At 25.4% G+C, this 16,750-nt stretch overlaps 1 protein-coding gene across 1 annotated transcript in view; it reads left to right on the forward strand.

Moving 5' to 3' along the window:
• Positions 1-16,750, forward strand: part of LOC100201630 (aldehyde dehydrogenase, mitochondrial) — a 40,946-nt gene that overhangs the window by 17,736 nt on the left and 6,460 nt on the right. The window contains exons 4-11 of the mRNA XM_065815494.1: positions 75-204; positions 395-585; positions 3,488-3,601; positions 9,343-9,630; positions 10,804-10,968; positions 11,717-11,874; positions 13,357-13,431; positions 14,103-14,142. Coding sequence (XP_065671566.1) covers positions 75-204; positions 395-585; positions 3,488-3,601; positions 9,343-9,630; positions 10,804-10,968; positions 11,717-11,874; positions 13,357-13,431; positions 14,103-14,142 — 1,161 coding nt within the window. The remainder of the gene's footprint in view (positions 1-74; positions 205-394; positions 586-3,487; positions 3,602-9,342; positions 9,631-10,803; positions 10,969-11,716; positions 11,875-13,356; positions 13,432-14,102; positions 14,143-16,750) is intronic.

Genomic DNA, 16,750 nt, shown 5'->3' on the forward strand with positions numbered 1-16,750 from the left:
AGATTTATTTGGTTTTTTAAAATGAGAATTTTAAAAAACTAAATAAATCTTATTGAATAATATTTACTTTTAAGGAACTAGAGACACTTGACAATGGAAAACCTTTTGAAATTGCATATAATGTTGATCTTCATTTGACTATTAAATGCTATCGTTACTATGCTGGATGGGCTGATAAAATTCAAGGAAAGACAATCCCTATTGGTACTTTAAAGTTTATTAAATTTAAAATATTTTTAAATATGAATTTTAACAACCATATTTTTGACACCATTAAAAAGTTAAAAAATTATTGCAATCTTTCTCTCTAACTGTAAATAATAGATTTCTCAAAAATTATAATTTTTTTTGATACAATTTTATTTATAAAAATTTTTAAACATAATTTATTTAGACGGAGATTTCTTCTGTTACACTCGGCATGAACCTATTGGTGTTTGTGGACAAATCATTCCTTGGAATTTTCCACTCTTGATGCAGGCTTGGAAGCTTGCACCATGTCTTGCTGCAGGCAACACTGTTGTCATGAAACCCGCTGAGCAAACTCCTTTAACTGCTTTATATGTGGCACAGCTTATTAAAGAAGTAGGGTACTTTCTCATGATTTCATGTGGCATAATGTCAGTTTTGATATTAATCAGAAAATGATGTTATGAAAACAAACCACACAAATGTGGAACATCCTGGATCTTAAATAAAAAAAAAAAACAAATATAGAGATATAACAGGGTGGCTAGCGGTCCTTGAAAACTTTAAAAAACCAGGAAAAGTCCTGGAATTTGATAGGTCCTGGAAAAGTCCTGCAAAAATACTTCTAGCAATAATTCCTGGAAATCCTTGAACTTTTTTCTGAAATAGTTCAATATTTTGTTATCATGTTTTTATCTTTTACAGAGTTATTATTAATGTTGCATAGATTTATACTAAATTTAATAATTATGTATTTTCTGTAATAAAATAAAAAAATTTGTTCAATGTTACTGTAAGTTTTATAGACATCTTTTTTTTTGTTTTTTTGTTTCAACGTCTTCAATTCCAACAAGGCTGCAAGCAATCACTATTAGAGTTGGAAAACTCTAGAAGAAAAAAGATTAAGTTTATAGAGCAAGATAACGATTGACAGATGACTTGAAATATTGCAAATTGTATGAATCAGGCAAACAAGATAAAGGAAACGAATTCCAAAGAACTGATATTTGGGGGGAAAAACTGGGAGAATAAGAAATTATAGAGCACTTAGGAGCAATCACAATGCACTCGTCATTCAATTAAGCATGAGACTTAATTGAATGATGAGTAACACGAGAATGAATTTTAGTAGATAGTATAAGAGAACAGTGCACATTATAGTATTTAAAGAAAAGAGAAAGAGAAGCAACATTACGCTTTAGAACAGTGCGCATTATAGTATTTAAAGAAAAGAGAAAGAGAAGCAACATTACAGCGATGTGGTAATGGTTAGAGGTTGGTTGCAAGAGCAGATTCAACTATGTTTATAATGCATTTTTACACCTTGTCTAAAAGAGAAAGGGCATTGTTGGGAGATTTGCACCAGAAATGGCAACAGTTTCCATACAAGGACGGATTTGAGATTTTTTTTTTGTTATTTCACCTCCCCATGGCCCAGAAGGCCACTACAGATGAGGAGGCTACTTAATTGTGATTATAAGCCTCTCTCAACTCTATAACTCCGAAACACGAGCCTTGACGAACAAGGCCGCTGCGCGGAGAAACAAGTTGAGCGCGGTACTACCAGGGATGTGGTGGGGATCAAACTCGGAACCTCTCGCTTATGAAGCGAGCGCTCTACCACTACACCACTACCGCATTATTTATAGAGATAAAGAATAGAATCCTGAGTAAGAAAGTGGTGAGTACGATAAAAAAATTCAACCTTAGCAGATGCTAATTTTACAAAGAGTTTGATTATATGGTTTCCAAGAATCAATAACATTAATAAAATAAGTAATTATATATTTATATAATTATTATATAATTTTTTTAATATATAATTATAATAATAAAGTAATTATATATTATATATATTAATAATATTTTATATATATATATATTGTATAAATATATAATTATATAATAAAATATATGATTATATAATAGAATATATAATTATATACATAAATTAAGGAGATATTGCAAAAAAGGCAATTTTCAAGTATAAGTTAAACTGTAAAAATTTAAAACGTGAATTTTTAACTTTACAAAACTTGAAGTTTACATAAGTTAGATATTTGCATACATTTTCGATCACATTTACTTATTTAAAAAGTGCTGAGACTCTTTCTTGCTATTAACCAGGTGAAATGGCTGCCGTGAGTTTGTGCAAACACCCAGGAATGAGTAACGGCAGCAGCATTAAGTTCAATATTAAAATATATTATAATTATACAACTCATCACATAAATATGATAAATAATACATGTAAATTATTAAGTAGTTTTAGTATTTTCAAATTTTTGTAGTTTAAATCAAAACTATTTGAAAATTATATTTTAAAAAACTACTTTTTTTACACCCTAACAACCCTAAAAACACCCTAGCATTTTTAAAAGCACTAAAAAAAACAACCTAACATTATTAAAAGTTTTTTGATGTTTTTAAAGTCAGTAAAATAACTTTAGAAACATCTAAATACTTAAATATTTCAGTATAACGGCTTTTACTACAAACACTATATCAGATAATAACTTTCACAAAACATATTATTTCAATAGTACAGCTACTTTAACATATACCTATTTAATATGATAATTCTATTAATACACCGGTTTAGTATAATGACTCATCATGACATGTTTTTTGTCAATCTGTTTATCTAGGACAATGCAGCATAAGTGCAAGACTATATTATTATGCAACTTGAGTTTTGAGCTAACTGGAATATTAGTCAAAAAGAGGAAAAAAGAAGATTTTATAGAACAGTGACCATGGAGGCCATAACTAATAATGAAAATATTTAAAAAAGCGTTATCATAATAAGTTGGTAATGGTTCAATGATGGCTGCCAAACAAATGCAAAGAAAATCAAAAACACATTTTGCAAATTGTCAAAAAGATCAATCAAAAATAAATTTAATGTTCAAAATAAAAAATAAAAACAACAAAAAATAATAATAATAAATAGCAAATACGACTTACTCATCAGGTATTGCAATTTTAGAAAACCTCGAAACATTCAAATGTATCTTTATTTGAAATACCTCATGTAAAACTAGTTATGTTTCTTTTGTTTTTTTCTGGTCAAGAAAAGTATATATCCTTAAAAATATATTGATATCCTTAAAAAACTCAAAATTTTACTTGAAAAGTCCTGGAAATTATATTGACTGGCCACCCTGTATAATAAAATAAATATGCATAAGCATGTTACATTTTTATTTATTTAAATTTTGATTGTTTTTAAAAGTATGATAAAAAGGTAATTTTTTATCTAATAATATTTATTATAAGTTACTTATATTATTTTAAGGCAGGTTTTCCAGCAGGAGTAGTTAATATCATACCAGGTTATGGTCCAACAGCTGGAGCTGCTATCTCAGAACATATGGATATTGATAAAGTTGCATTTACAGGTTCAACTGAGGTAAACTTTTTGTTAAAAAAATCATTTTTCTAGTAAAATCCCGAAATGCATAGTTCAAGGGGATCACAAACACCCATTAAATCAAATAACATGAACAAAAATTAACTCCAATAAAACTGGCTATTACATTACACATATAGTCTTTTGCATGAAGCATTGAAAGACTAAATAAATAGAGAATTATAATAATAACAAAATGTAAAACTATTATAAAATATTAAAAATTATTTTTAATTAAACTATTTGATATATAAAACTTAAATTAAAAGGAAAAAATTGATCTATTTTTAATAGTTTTATTAATTCACTAAATGTAGCATAACTTATATAAGTGTGATGCATAAATAACTTTTAAAATACATTTATCACCAACAATAGTATTAATGAAAGAAAGGTTAACCATAATTCTTTTAGAATAATATTTAAAAAACTTGAATTTAAGTTAATAATGAATAACTTTAAAAAACCTAAATAAGCATTTTAAAGGTTTTTTGCATTAAGAATTTTTAATTTTTAAAGAAACTATTTTTAAAGGGATCTCTAAGTGCTGAGACAAGTTGCATTCATATTAAAGAAAATGCTAAAAAAAAACATGGGTTAAATTTTTGGATTAAAACTAAATGATAAATGCATATCAATAAAATAAAAATTTTGTTAGTCAAAGCTCACCTTATCCATTTTTTCTTGGTTCTCGACGTCTTTGTAGTATACACCGCAATCTGCAGACTAAATAATTTATTTTATGTGCATTTAATTCATAATAGTTTCAGTATATGACATCATTGTGGATTTTTTTTTAAATACATCAAAGTTTTTTTTTTTGTCATGATTAGCAAATCATATTTATTTGTATAATTTTCTATTAATTGTCAAAAAAATTTTTGTGATATGATTAAAAATAAATATACTTGATTTCAAGATTTCAATAGCGTAACTTGTTTTTAATAATCAGCGTACTTTTATATCTTAACGAAATATATTATTTGTCCATGTAAGAATATATTATATCAAATTTATTTTGTAAAATTTGTATTATTTATTTTTTCTACTTGAAGTTTTCCAAGTGACAAAATTTTGTTTTGCTTACTTTTTAATTATTATTTGGCACTGCTATCCCTATTTAAATCAGTTGGTACACTCGACTGTGACTACCTAAATAAACTATAATTAACAACAATGTAATATAATGTAAATATTAATAAACAATAATATTACTTAAAAAACATAAAACTACTTTGAATAAAACATCTAAAATTAAATAAAATAGTTCCCGATGGAAAGTTCAAACTCACTATTTGGACAGCCATGCCACAAAATTAAAGCAATATAACATCCCTTACAACATACACTAATATTACATCTAATAGTAGTGGGGGTCCAAAATTCTATATTTTTTGTTTAACCAGTTATTCTTTATTAATTTTTTTAGAAAAGGTTGAAAAACAATTCAGTTTTTTCTATTTTTTTGTGGTTGGCCTTCTACTTATATTTAAACATTTTTAAAGATACAAAAAAAAACATTTAAAAGAAAAATCTTTGCAGCGGTTATTTTGCACATAAAGTTACGCAACTTTATGTTAAAATTTATGCAATTTAAATTTTGATTGGATAAATTTAAATTAAAATGAATAATAGCTGCTTTTTAAAAAAAAAATGTAATAAAACTTTTTTTGTTATAACGTAAACTTTATAAATACTTAAAAAACAGCTTTTGTTTTACTTTGCAAGAGAATACTTTGCTTCTATTATTTTTAACTAAATTTAGATATCAATTAAAATAAAAAAAATTAATACAAGACATAATAACAAAATAGTTTTAAATCAAAATAAACAAACTCCTTTAGAAATTCTCCCTGTAGTTGATAAATTTTATCATACAAAGTTGCCTTTACTCAGAGATATTCTTTCATTTGTCTTTATCGAAGTCAACAATAAATTATCTTTTGAAAGTGCTTGTCGAAGAGTTGCAAAGTTAGTAGAAATTCATTGGACAGAACGTAATATCTACACAATATCATATCAGGCCATTTTAAAACGTCTGCAAAGTGAAATCAATGAATATCGCTAATTAAAAGGTGTTAACAAAAACAAGCAAGGTGATGTATTTTAATTTTTTTAAGTAGATGTATTTATATGAACGAATCCCTTAAAAATTTTTTTGACATTTTCTGCTTCAATCCACAACGTCATGAAAAGCTTGAGAATTTTTTCAGTATTTCAATGAATGCTGAAGACTACTCATATCTAGAAAACATGCGCGGTAACAGGAATTTTACATGTCAAAATGTTGATAAAACTTTCCATCAAAAAGTTATTAATGACAAAAGAAAAATGGAGAAAAAGATAAGAAATGAAACAGCAGTTTATCAGACAATGTACGTTGACAATGATGATAGCGAGTTAAGTGAATTTGAAGACGAAGATGAATTTCTTGAAAGAGAATTAACAAAAAATGAATATTAGTTCATTGAGAAAGACACTGAACCAATTAAAAAAAGAGAGTTATGTTTATTGATGTAAGTGAACCAAAACTGCCATGCATGAAAAGATCAAAACCAAAATTAATATTTGAAGATAGTTTTTACAATACTTATGTTCCACCTAATGTGCGACAATTAAAAAACTTAGTCTTAATTGATATCTACCATGCATGTGCAGAGTTAGATGGAGAAGGATCTTTATGAAGGAAATGCAAATTGCACTGAAAGTAATCAGCAATCAAATTTTTAAAACAAAATGGAAAATTCCAGATGAAACTGATCGTATATCTAAGTACAATAAAAATGATTGTGAAGCTATTGAGAACACATTTATTGATTCTAACACACTCCCAACATGCAGTGCCATACATAAAAAACTAAAACAGATGCACGCGTATTCTCTTGGCTTGATTGCAGACAGAGTTGTTCAAGCTAAAAATAGTGGTGATATAATAACTCATGCAACTGACTCTACCACTCGAAAGCATGTTGGGACCTTTGCACCTTCTGGTTTACATATTAACCGAGAATATTATTTTCTTTTGCCTACATTAGCAATTGCTTCAGAAACTACAGCAAATATTGCAGATGGAATAAAAACAACATTCGAAATGTTACAGGAAGCCTCAAAATACACCTCAGAAGAACTATACCAGAAGGTAGATGTTCATATGACTGAAAGTACTGTTCATAATATAGGAGTATCTAAAATCACAGCTGATTACTCGATAGAGAAATTCCTGCTGGTCAACTGTTTTGCACTTCACATACAGCTTTAGGTTTTGACAGAGCTATTGATTAAAATGAAATGAATATGGATAACCTTTTCAAAGGCTTTCTGTTAGATATATCTATTAACAAAAGTACGGAAACGTTACCCTTAACCTTTCTATCATGGGTACTAAACTTGTTTGGTCCAAGTTTTATTTAAAAACCATGGAATTATCATAAAGAATTTAAAACTTTTATGCAGGGTAAAAACAAAGATATTTTTCTTATTGAATTTAAAGATGTTCAATTTGAATGTCTTTCGAAATGTTCTTCTATAGTTTGCTTTCACTGGGATGACTTTAAGGAGTTTTTAGACCAACATGAATATATCACAAATAAACTTGCTTGTTTAGTCCGAGATTCTATGAATTTTGATTACATTATAGTTACTTTAGTTGTGGTAGCAGCTTTTGGAATGCAAGTCATTTCACCATTTTTCTGTAAAGCTTAAGGTAAAACCACGCATTCTAAACTGCAAATATTCTTTAGCAAGATGTATGCAAGCTTATCTAATGTTATCATAAATGAACAATTCTTTGAATTTAAAGAGCCATGTGTTCAAGAAGTATCAAAGAGAATTTTTGAAAATCTCATTAAAGAAGATTATGGCTTAGAATATATTGATGTAGTTCGAAATTCACATCAAAGAACTTTGATGATTGCATTATTCTTGCAAATATAGCTGGGCAAAGTTTAGCTATAGTTCTTCAACACCAAAGAGGAAAGCATTATGGGTTTGGAGAAAGAAACAATGATCGATTACCTGATGAGTATCATGTTTTTAATCAAGTTGTTGGAGTTGATAAAACAGTTACAAATAATATTGAATTTGAGCGTCAGTGTGGAACTCATAGCAATCGACTTCGAAAAAAACCATCACTTTCAACAGTTTCACATGGTAATGTTCTTAAATATTTAAACCATTTAAGAAATGAAGATTCAAATAATTTAGAACTATTTCTGAAAATGGGTCCTATTGTTAGAAAAATTGAAAGTATAGAATACAGTTGGAACCAGCGACAGATTCAACTGAGACAAAGCGGCTTAACTAAAAAAGAACAACAAGCTTTACATCAGGCGTCCAGGATAAATTCAGTTTTAACTTAAAACTACAAGATGGCCCATTTACTAGTCCATCAGATGTCTGTGAACATATTGAAAAAGAGCAAGATCTGATAAAATGCCAAAAACGATTGAAGAATGAAATTTATTTTAGAGATACAAGTAGGTCATTGCCGCGGAAATCAACTCTATTTAAAATCATGATTTTTGATAAAAATACAAAAAAGCGCCGTCTTATGTCTATAGAAGAATATGCTACTAATTTGTAGGTTCTACTTGGAAAGTCATCACAGCAATCCACAATCACCTACAATAACTTGCAAAAAGTTATTTCGAACTTTCAATAGAGGTCGAAACAAATTATTATTTATATTAGACTATCTTGATGATGTGCAATGTCTAATTTTTGTGTTATTTATAACTAAGCATAATGATTACATGTTTTATTAATAAAATGAAAATATTTACCATGTGTTTTACATCGCTTATATTTGAAAATAATGATGATTTCATTTAATTTAACAGTAAATTGTTTTGTCAAATAATCACTTTTATTAAAATTGAAGTAGAAGGCTAAATATTGATAATGAATTAAAAACATTGTGAAATTCGAAATCACCATAAAAAATTAATTTAGAAAAAGTGGTTAAACTACAAAAAATCTCAAAAAAGTCAATTTTGACTACTACCCCCCCCCCCTCCTTCCTACTATTAGGAAGAATAAATGTATTTAATCATATTCTATATGATCACAAATAACACTTATTTTAAAGAGACATTAAGTAAGCAAATATATAAATTCATATATTTTTATAAAATCTTTTTATTTATCTTTTATAAAATATCTTTTATACAAGATATAATAATTTAAAAATAATCCTGACAATTGATGAACCAAATATATTGTTTAATTTTTTATTTATTATGAATATTATTTAGGATTTAGTGGAAAATTATACAAATAATTTGCTGGTTGTGGCAAAAAAAAAAAAATCAATATCTTAAAATAGAAATTCACAATGACATCATATACTTAAACTATTATTTATTAAACCCGCATGAGATAAGTTATGCAGTCTGCAGATTGTGGCATATATTATAAAGATTCCAAAAACCAAGAAAAAATGGAGAGATGGAACTTCGACTAAAACAACAATTTTAGTTTTATTGATATGCATTTATTATTTAGTTTTAATCAAAAGATTTTTTTAAAACATTTTCTTTAATATGAACACAACTTGTCTCAGTACTTAGGGATCCCTTTAAAGAACTACTTTTTTAATATTTATAATAAGGAGATTTGTTGATATCAATTTTAATGAAATTTTGATAAATGAAAGTTATTGTATTGTAATGCAAGTTTGTTTTATCAATAAATAAAAATTTCATAAAAATAAAATCCTAAAAACTTTATAAATTTATATATAGGTAGGAAAAATTATTCAATCAGCTGCTGGTCGCACTAATTTGAAAAATGTCACACTTGAACTGGGTGGTAAAAGTCCTCATGTTGTTTTTGATGATTGCAATTTAAATGAAGCGGTTGAACTTTGTCATCATGGTTTGTTTTTTAATATGGGCCAATGCTGCATTGCTGGAAGTCGAGTGTTTGTACAAGATACAATTTATGATGAATTTGTTAAACTATCTACTGAAAGAGCTGTTAAAAAAACAGTTGGATGTCCATGGGATAAAAGTAATGAACAAGGACCACAGGTATAAACGTTCTATACTTCGGTAATAATGAAAATATTGAGATTCTGATAGAAATATAAAGTTACCAAATAAGCATATTTTAAGTAATTATTATTTTTATTAAAATTACAAGCAAAATTTAGGAAAAAGTGAATATATGATTTTAGCTATAATTATTTTTGCTATATACAGGGATTATCTTTTTCCAGATATTTCTAGAATTTCAAATATTTTTCTTAACTTTTAGTTTTTCCAGATATCTAAAACTTTTTCCATATATTCAAGTTTAGGTATATGTTTTTGTAATATATATATATTTTTAAGCTTTTTCACTCATTCATACAAAAGTTAAAAAAAGTTTAAAAAAAAAATTGAAACAACTCATCTAAAAACAAAATTTAAAGAAAAATGAAGGAAAATATATTACTGAATTTTTCCGGATGTTTTACCGAAACAATTTTTTGGGTTTTTAAAACATGACCTGATTGATCTATGTATATAGTATTCTAATATTTATAAAAATAAGTTCTCGAGGTAATTTCAAATTCTATGTTCTGTAATAATTCATGTATTAATTTTATATTGTATATGTGTATATTTAGAGGTCTCTATAAATAATAACTCTAAATGCAAAAATCAGTGTTAATCAGAAAATTAAAAAAAAAAAGTTACTAAAGAACTAATTTAAAAAAAGTTAATTCAAAATTAAAGAAATATTTGCTTTAAATTTGCACTTACTTGGGTAATATAAAAATAATTTTTAATAAATAAGTAAAAAGTAGCAAATTTTATAGATTTTTAACAAATCCAAGAAAAATGTTAATAACGGGTACTATTACATAGTTTAGAGTTAAACTTAATGCATCATAAGTGTTTAATCAAGGTGCTTTTTATGAAGTACTACCATCTTTGTGTTGTTACTGTTAATATTAATAGAAATTTATTATTGTAAATTTTTAATAAGAATATTAAATATTTTTAGTTATTTTTTTTCAAATTTAAACAATTGAAATAGTTTATTGTTTAAAATTGGCTTTATAAATTCTCTATTTGGTTATACAAGTTAGTAAAAAATGAATCAAAACCAATTAAGTTGCAAAAAAATAATAGTTATATAATTATAGTTAGCTATGTAAAATAAAGAAATATTAACTATATAAAATATAGCAATGTAGTATAAATTAATTTTTCTAGATTGATAAAGCTCAATTTGACAAAATATTAAGTTTAATTGAAAGTGGGAAAAGTGAAGGTGCACAATTAAAATGTGGGGGCAATCGACATGGAGAAAAAGGCTTTTATGTACAACCAACAGTATTTGCTGATGTTACTGATGGCATGACTATAGCTAAAGAAGAGGTTGTGATTTTTTTTTGTTTTTGTTTTTTTTTGTAAATAAAATTATATAAGTATAAAAATAACAAACTTTTTTTATTATTTCGTTTGATTTATTTTATTAATGAATATATGTGTGCACATACATACCTGCATACATACATACATACATACATACATACATACATACATACATACATACATACATACATACATACATACATACATACATACATACATACATACATACGTACATACATACATACATACATACATACATACATACATACATTCATACATACATACATACATACATACATACATACATACATACATACATACATACATACATACATACATACATACATACATACATACATACATACATACATACATACATACATACATACATATAAACATACATACATGGATACATACATACATACATACATACATACATACATACATACATACATACATACATACAAACATACATACATACATACATACATACATACATACATACATACATACATACATACATACATACATACATACATACATACATACATACATACATACATACATACAATAAAAAAATATACATTTTGAATAAAAAATAAGATTTTGTAAAATGAAAAAAGTTACCTTATTTTTATTAGTTATTCCTCCACTCTGATCATAGTGAGGTCTGATAATACTCTGATCTTTCTGATCATATAGGTTTTTAAACATTTTAAAAGTTTTCTAGAATTTAAAATTATTTGTATAGATCTTTGGTCCAGTCATGCAAATTATGAAGTTTAGTACTATGGAAGAGGTTATTGAACGAGCCAATTTAACATGTTATGGACTAGGTGCTGCTGTTAATACAACTAATATAAATCGTGCACTAGAGTTTGCTCATGGTGTGCGTGCTGGTACAGTCTGGTATGTTTATAACTTATGTTTAACTTATGTTTATGTTTTTCTTACTGCTATATCAATTTTATTCCTATTATAAGGAAGTTTTCATTACAGACATAAGCAGGTTTTCTTATATTTTGATAACACACTACAGTAAAAACGAGAGAAAAAAAAGAGAGACAGTCAAATTTTTTATATCAGGAAGTTTTGTCAATGCATTTTAAAGCATCTGTCAAAGTTTTCATTCCAAACCTCTGCTATTTAAATATCTAAGAATTAATATACTACAGAATTAATAACTAAAAATTTTTTTTGTTTTTCTTTGACTGTAGCTCAATTTAAACTAGCAGGTGTCATTTTTGTGTACTTTAAACTAGCAGGTGTCATTTTTGTATACTTTATGCATGCATAAGTGTTATTTGTGTATACTTTATATATGCGTAAAGTCATTTTAGAAATAACTAAGTTTTGAGATTTATACTTATTTGAAAGAAAGATTTTAATTATACCATCATGTTTCCAGAGATTTAATTTTTTCACCAACCTTGAAAAAAAAAACTGTTTGTTTTAACTGGAATTTGTTACCAAATGAAATTATAGAAGCAAGATCTTTAAATGTTTTCAAAGCATGAATTGATCAATTTTTTTGTTAACTTGTGTTTGTAAATTGTGTGGGCTGTCTACATTATAGAAGCAAGATCTTTAAATGTTTTCAAAGCATGAATTGATCAATTTTTTTGTTAACTTGTGTTTGTAAATTGTGTGGGCTGTCTACAACATTGATGCTTTTATTGTGTTTCACACTTTATTTATTTTTTAAATATTTCATTATATTTGAAAAAAAATTTAATTGTTACAGCAATAACAATTGCTATTGCAATTATTATAATTATGTAAAAATTCAAAGATGATGGTTAAATTGTCATATTTCAAAATAATTAACATTATGTTTAATCTGTTGCATATCTACCTTAGCACCTTTAAAAACACAAAGCATTTCATTTTTGACCTTTTTTTACTTTTTTCTTTTGGCTAGTTTAAACTTAGATTTTTAAATTTAAATTAAATTGAATCCATCTAGCCTTGGATCTCTTGGTTCTGACTTCAATGTTTGATGTCTCAAATGTTTGATTCCTCAGTGATACGAGACCCGCTGTGGCTTTTTTTCTGGTGAAAATTTGGCTAGTTTTACATCTTGCATTTTTTAGTTTCTAGTCAAATTTTGTTTTACCAAATTTTTTAGCCAAATGTTGTTTTGCTAGTAAATGTCGCTTTACTAGTCAAATTTTGTTTTACTAGTCTAATGTTATTTTACTAGTCCAAATACTTTTAAATGTAAATTTAGCCAAATTAGTAAATCAAGATACTTTGAATTATTTTTAAGTTTACAATTAATTTAAAATATAAATAATCATTAACAATTAATGAAAATATTTTCAAAAAATATGTTATTTAATATTGAATTAAATTTTGATTTGAGTTAAATTTTTTGTGATTATTTTCCAGGGTGAACTCATATGACAACTTTTCATGTGCAGCACCTTTTGGTGGCTACAAAATGTCTGGCAGTGGAAGAGAATTGTATAGTTTTATTTTTTTTTCAAATTTTTTATTTATTTATTTTCTTTCATATTGTAAAAGAAAGGAAAAGTTGTTTTAATATTTTACATGATATTTTTTTATTATTACTTTTTTAGTTTTCTTATTTATTGTTATATGTTAATTTTGTATATGTGTAAGAGTGTTGTCTCAGTAGGTTTGTAAATCTATTGGGTTGAACGTAATCAAAAGGCTTTTAAAACAATTCTCTTTTATACAAAAATAGCATAACAATAATTTAATTTGCTTTTTTTTAACATAACAATAATTTAATGTTTTTTTTTATTTATTTACATAATAATTTATTTTGTTTATTTTTTACATAACAATAGTTAAGTTTGTTTTTTTTTTTTTTGTTTTTTTTTTTTTAATTTAATTTGTTTTTAACATAATAATAGCTTATAGAGCTCTCTATTAGAGCTCAATATTTATTTTTCAATTTCTGTTGTAAAAATTAACACTAATTTTTTTGTTGTAGTTTGTTTTTAACTGTTAAGATTAAAAGTTTATAAAATTATTTTTTTTTACCTAATAAAAAGTTAATAAAATGAAATAAATTTATAAATTCATTTATAAATTAAAATAAAATGAGAATTCGTAAGATTTCTTGGGAGATATACAAGTATATTATGAATATTTTTTAAATTTTTTAGGGGAGAATATGGTTTGCAGCAATATTCTGAAGTTAAAACTGTAAGCTTTTTTTATTGAAATTTTTTTATGTTTAATATATATTTATAGTGTATGGTGTGTATTTTTAAGGTATTATATATATATATTTATATTTATAATGTATAATGTTTATAATTGTTAATGTATATATGTAATGTATATTAACATTTCCTGACATTTTATTTAAAATTGTTATTTATCAAATAAATATTTAATTTAATATTTAAATAGTTAATATAAAAACTTATTATAGTAATTTATATAAGCATATATAAATTAATATAATAAATTACTATATGCTATTATAATATATTATAATAGCATATAGTAATTTATATTTAAATTATTTAACCAAAATATTAAGTTTAATTGCTTTGATCGTTTAAATCTTAATAACAAATCAAGATCACATAGAAAAATTTAAGAAAAAAGAATTAAAGACAATGACCTACAAGTGAATGGAAAATTTGCCCTTTCATTACTGCATTAAAAGCAAAATTGTCAAGATTGATGTTTCAAAAGTTAGCAAATGGACTTGATCCAAGAGATAATAACAGAGATATTATAATATCAGAGATAGTATAATAACAGAGATAACACCAAATGTAATAACAAAATTAATCCTACAATCAATTTTAAACTAATTTACTCCCAACAAAGCTGCAAGCAAGCACTAGTTAGGAAAACAAAAAGTAACAAGAAAATATTGGGAACTACTAGAAAATATAAAGTTAAGAGCAACTGGGCTTGTGATTGGGTTTGTGACCAGGGCTATTGAACATTAATGCATCCTATATATAGATATCCTATATATTGCTTACTAGTTTTGCTTATCTTTATAGCATACAACTTTTTCAGAAAAAGAAGAAAAAACCAAAGAATAATGAAAGAAAAAATTGCTGCCCCATTCCGAATCCTTGGTTGATGTAGCAGCACTCCTTTGCAGCATCAGGCTATAATTTTTTATATTTCCATTGAACTTTTAATTTGTTCCTTTTTCATTTCAGGGATAATGTTCTTTTAGTGATAAAAAAACAAAAAAACAGGCTAGCATTTAAAAAATGATAGTTTTACTTCATCCTAACCTTTTTTTAATTAATTTTTGTATTATTATTTTTGTGTTTAATAATTTAGTTTTTAACTAAGTGATTATTTAATAAAAATGTTATAACAATTGTTTTAAAAAAACAACAATAAAAAAATAATGTTATACAATATAACATCGTTTTACATAAACAATTGTACTTCTACGTATTATTATAAAAGTCCATTTTTCTTTCTTCTTTGGTTTGTAAATAAGAATCAAATACAAAAATTTTTTAAAACACTATAAAAACAAGTGGGAGAGCAACAAATCGTTCAAAAAAAACATTTATGTAATTTAACTTTTGATAAATGAGTTGATACTTGTAAAGTTAAGATGATAGTTTTCCCCATTCTCTGCACCTAAACCCTGCACTTAAACAAACTACACTTAAACCCTGCACTTAAACAAACTGCATCTTAACTGGTTCTTATTAGAACAACATTGCAAGGTAGTTTTATTTAATAGCTTTTGCTGCATTTTTTTTTTTTGCTATTTGTATGCATTTCACTTTGTGTGTTTTTTTTTCTTCTGTTTTTTTTTTTCGATTTGTTTTTATACTCTCGATTGGTTAAACTTATTCATGTTAATTTTTTTTGCAAAATTTTGCCTGCTTATTAACATACTAATTATTGAGCTTATAACATAATATGGGACAATTATACAGAATAGTTATTGCTCTTTAAAAGAACTGTTTGATTTTTTTTTCTTATTTTTTATGTCATATTATTACATAACTAGCTGTCTGGACCTGTAAACCAGCAACTCTCATTTATATTCTTTATTTAGTCTATTTTTTCCAATAAATTTAATATGATGGAAAATAATAATGCTTCATCTTTGCTTTGAGTTAATTGTTAACACTTCATAATTTTTAATTGAAAATTGCTTATAATGATGATAAGGTTGGACTATTGATTTTTTTACTTTTGGACTCCCCTCCTTAGTTTAATACTTATGTAAATAGTTAAAAAAATATTCATGTAAAATAATTTTGCAATTACTTAAACAATAGTTAATTAATATTTATCTAAAATAGTTTTGCAATATTTTTACATATTAATTAATATTTATGTAAAATAGTTTTCCAATATTTTTACTTCAAGAAAGAAAATTGTTTCTTTCCTCTAAAATGTGCAAACTTAACTTATTAAGTAAAGAAATATAAGTCTTCATTGTGGATAAAATATAAGTCTCTCCATCATGGATAAAAAATCCTTGATCCTAACAACTTTCTCATTGTATTTACATATTTTTAAAATTAAAAAACCTGTTTAAAAGATTTTTAAAATATTTCAGACCCTCCCATTTGTTATGACTCCCCATTAATTTATATTTTAATTTAAAATAATCGTGATTTAAAATAATTACTAACAATAATAAGTAAAATAAAAATATTACTGCAAAGAAATTTATTAACAATTATTGAATAATATAATAAAAAATGCATCAAAGTGAAAAAAATATATCCATTCAACAACATAGATAGCAACAACATGTCTTGCTCCTCCCCACTCTTATTCCAATTTTTCAAAATAAATATAA

This window comes from Hydra vulgaris, chromosome 13 (genome assembly GCF_038396675.1).
Source record: "Hydra vulgaris chromosome 13, alternate assembly HydraT2T_AEP".
Lineage (NCBI taxonomy): Eukaryota > Metazoa > Cnidaria > Hydrozoa > Anthoathecata > Hydridae > Hydra > Hydra vulgaris.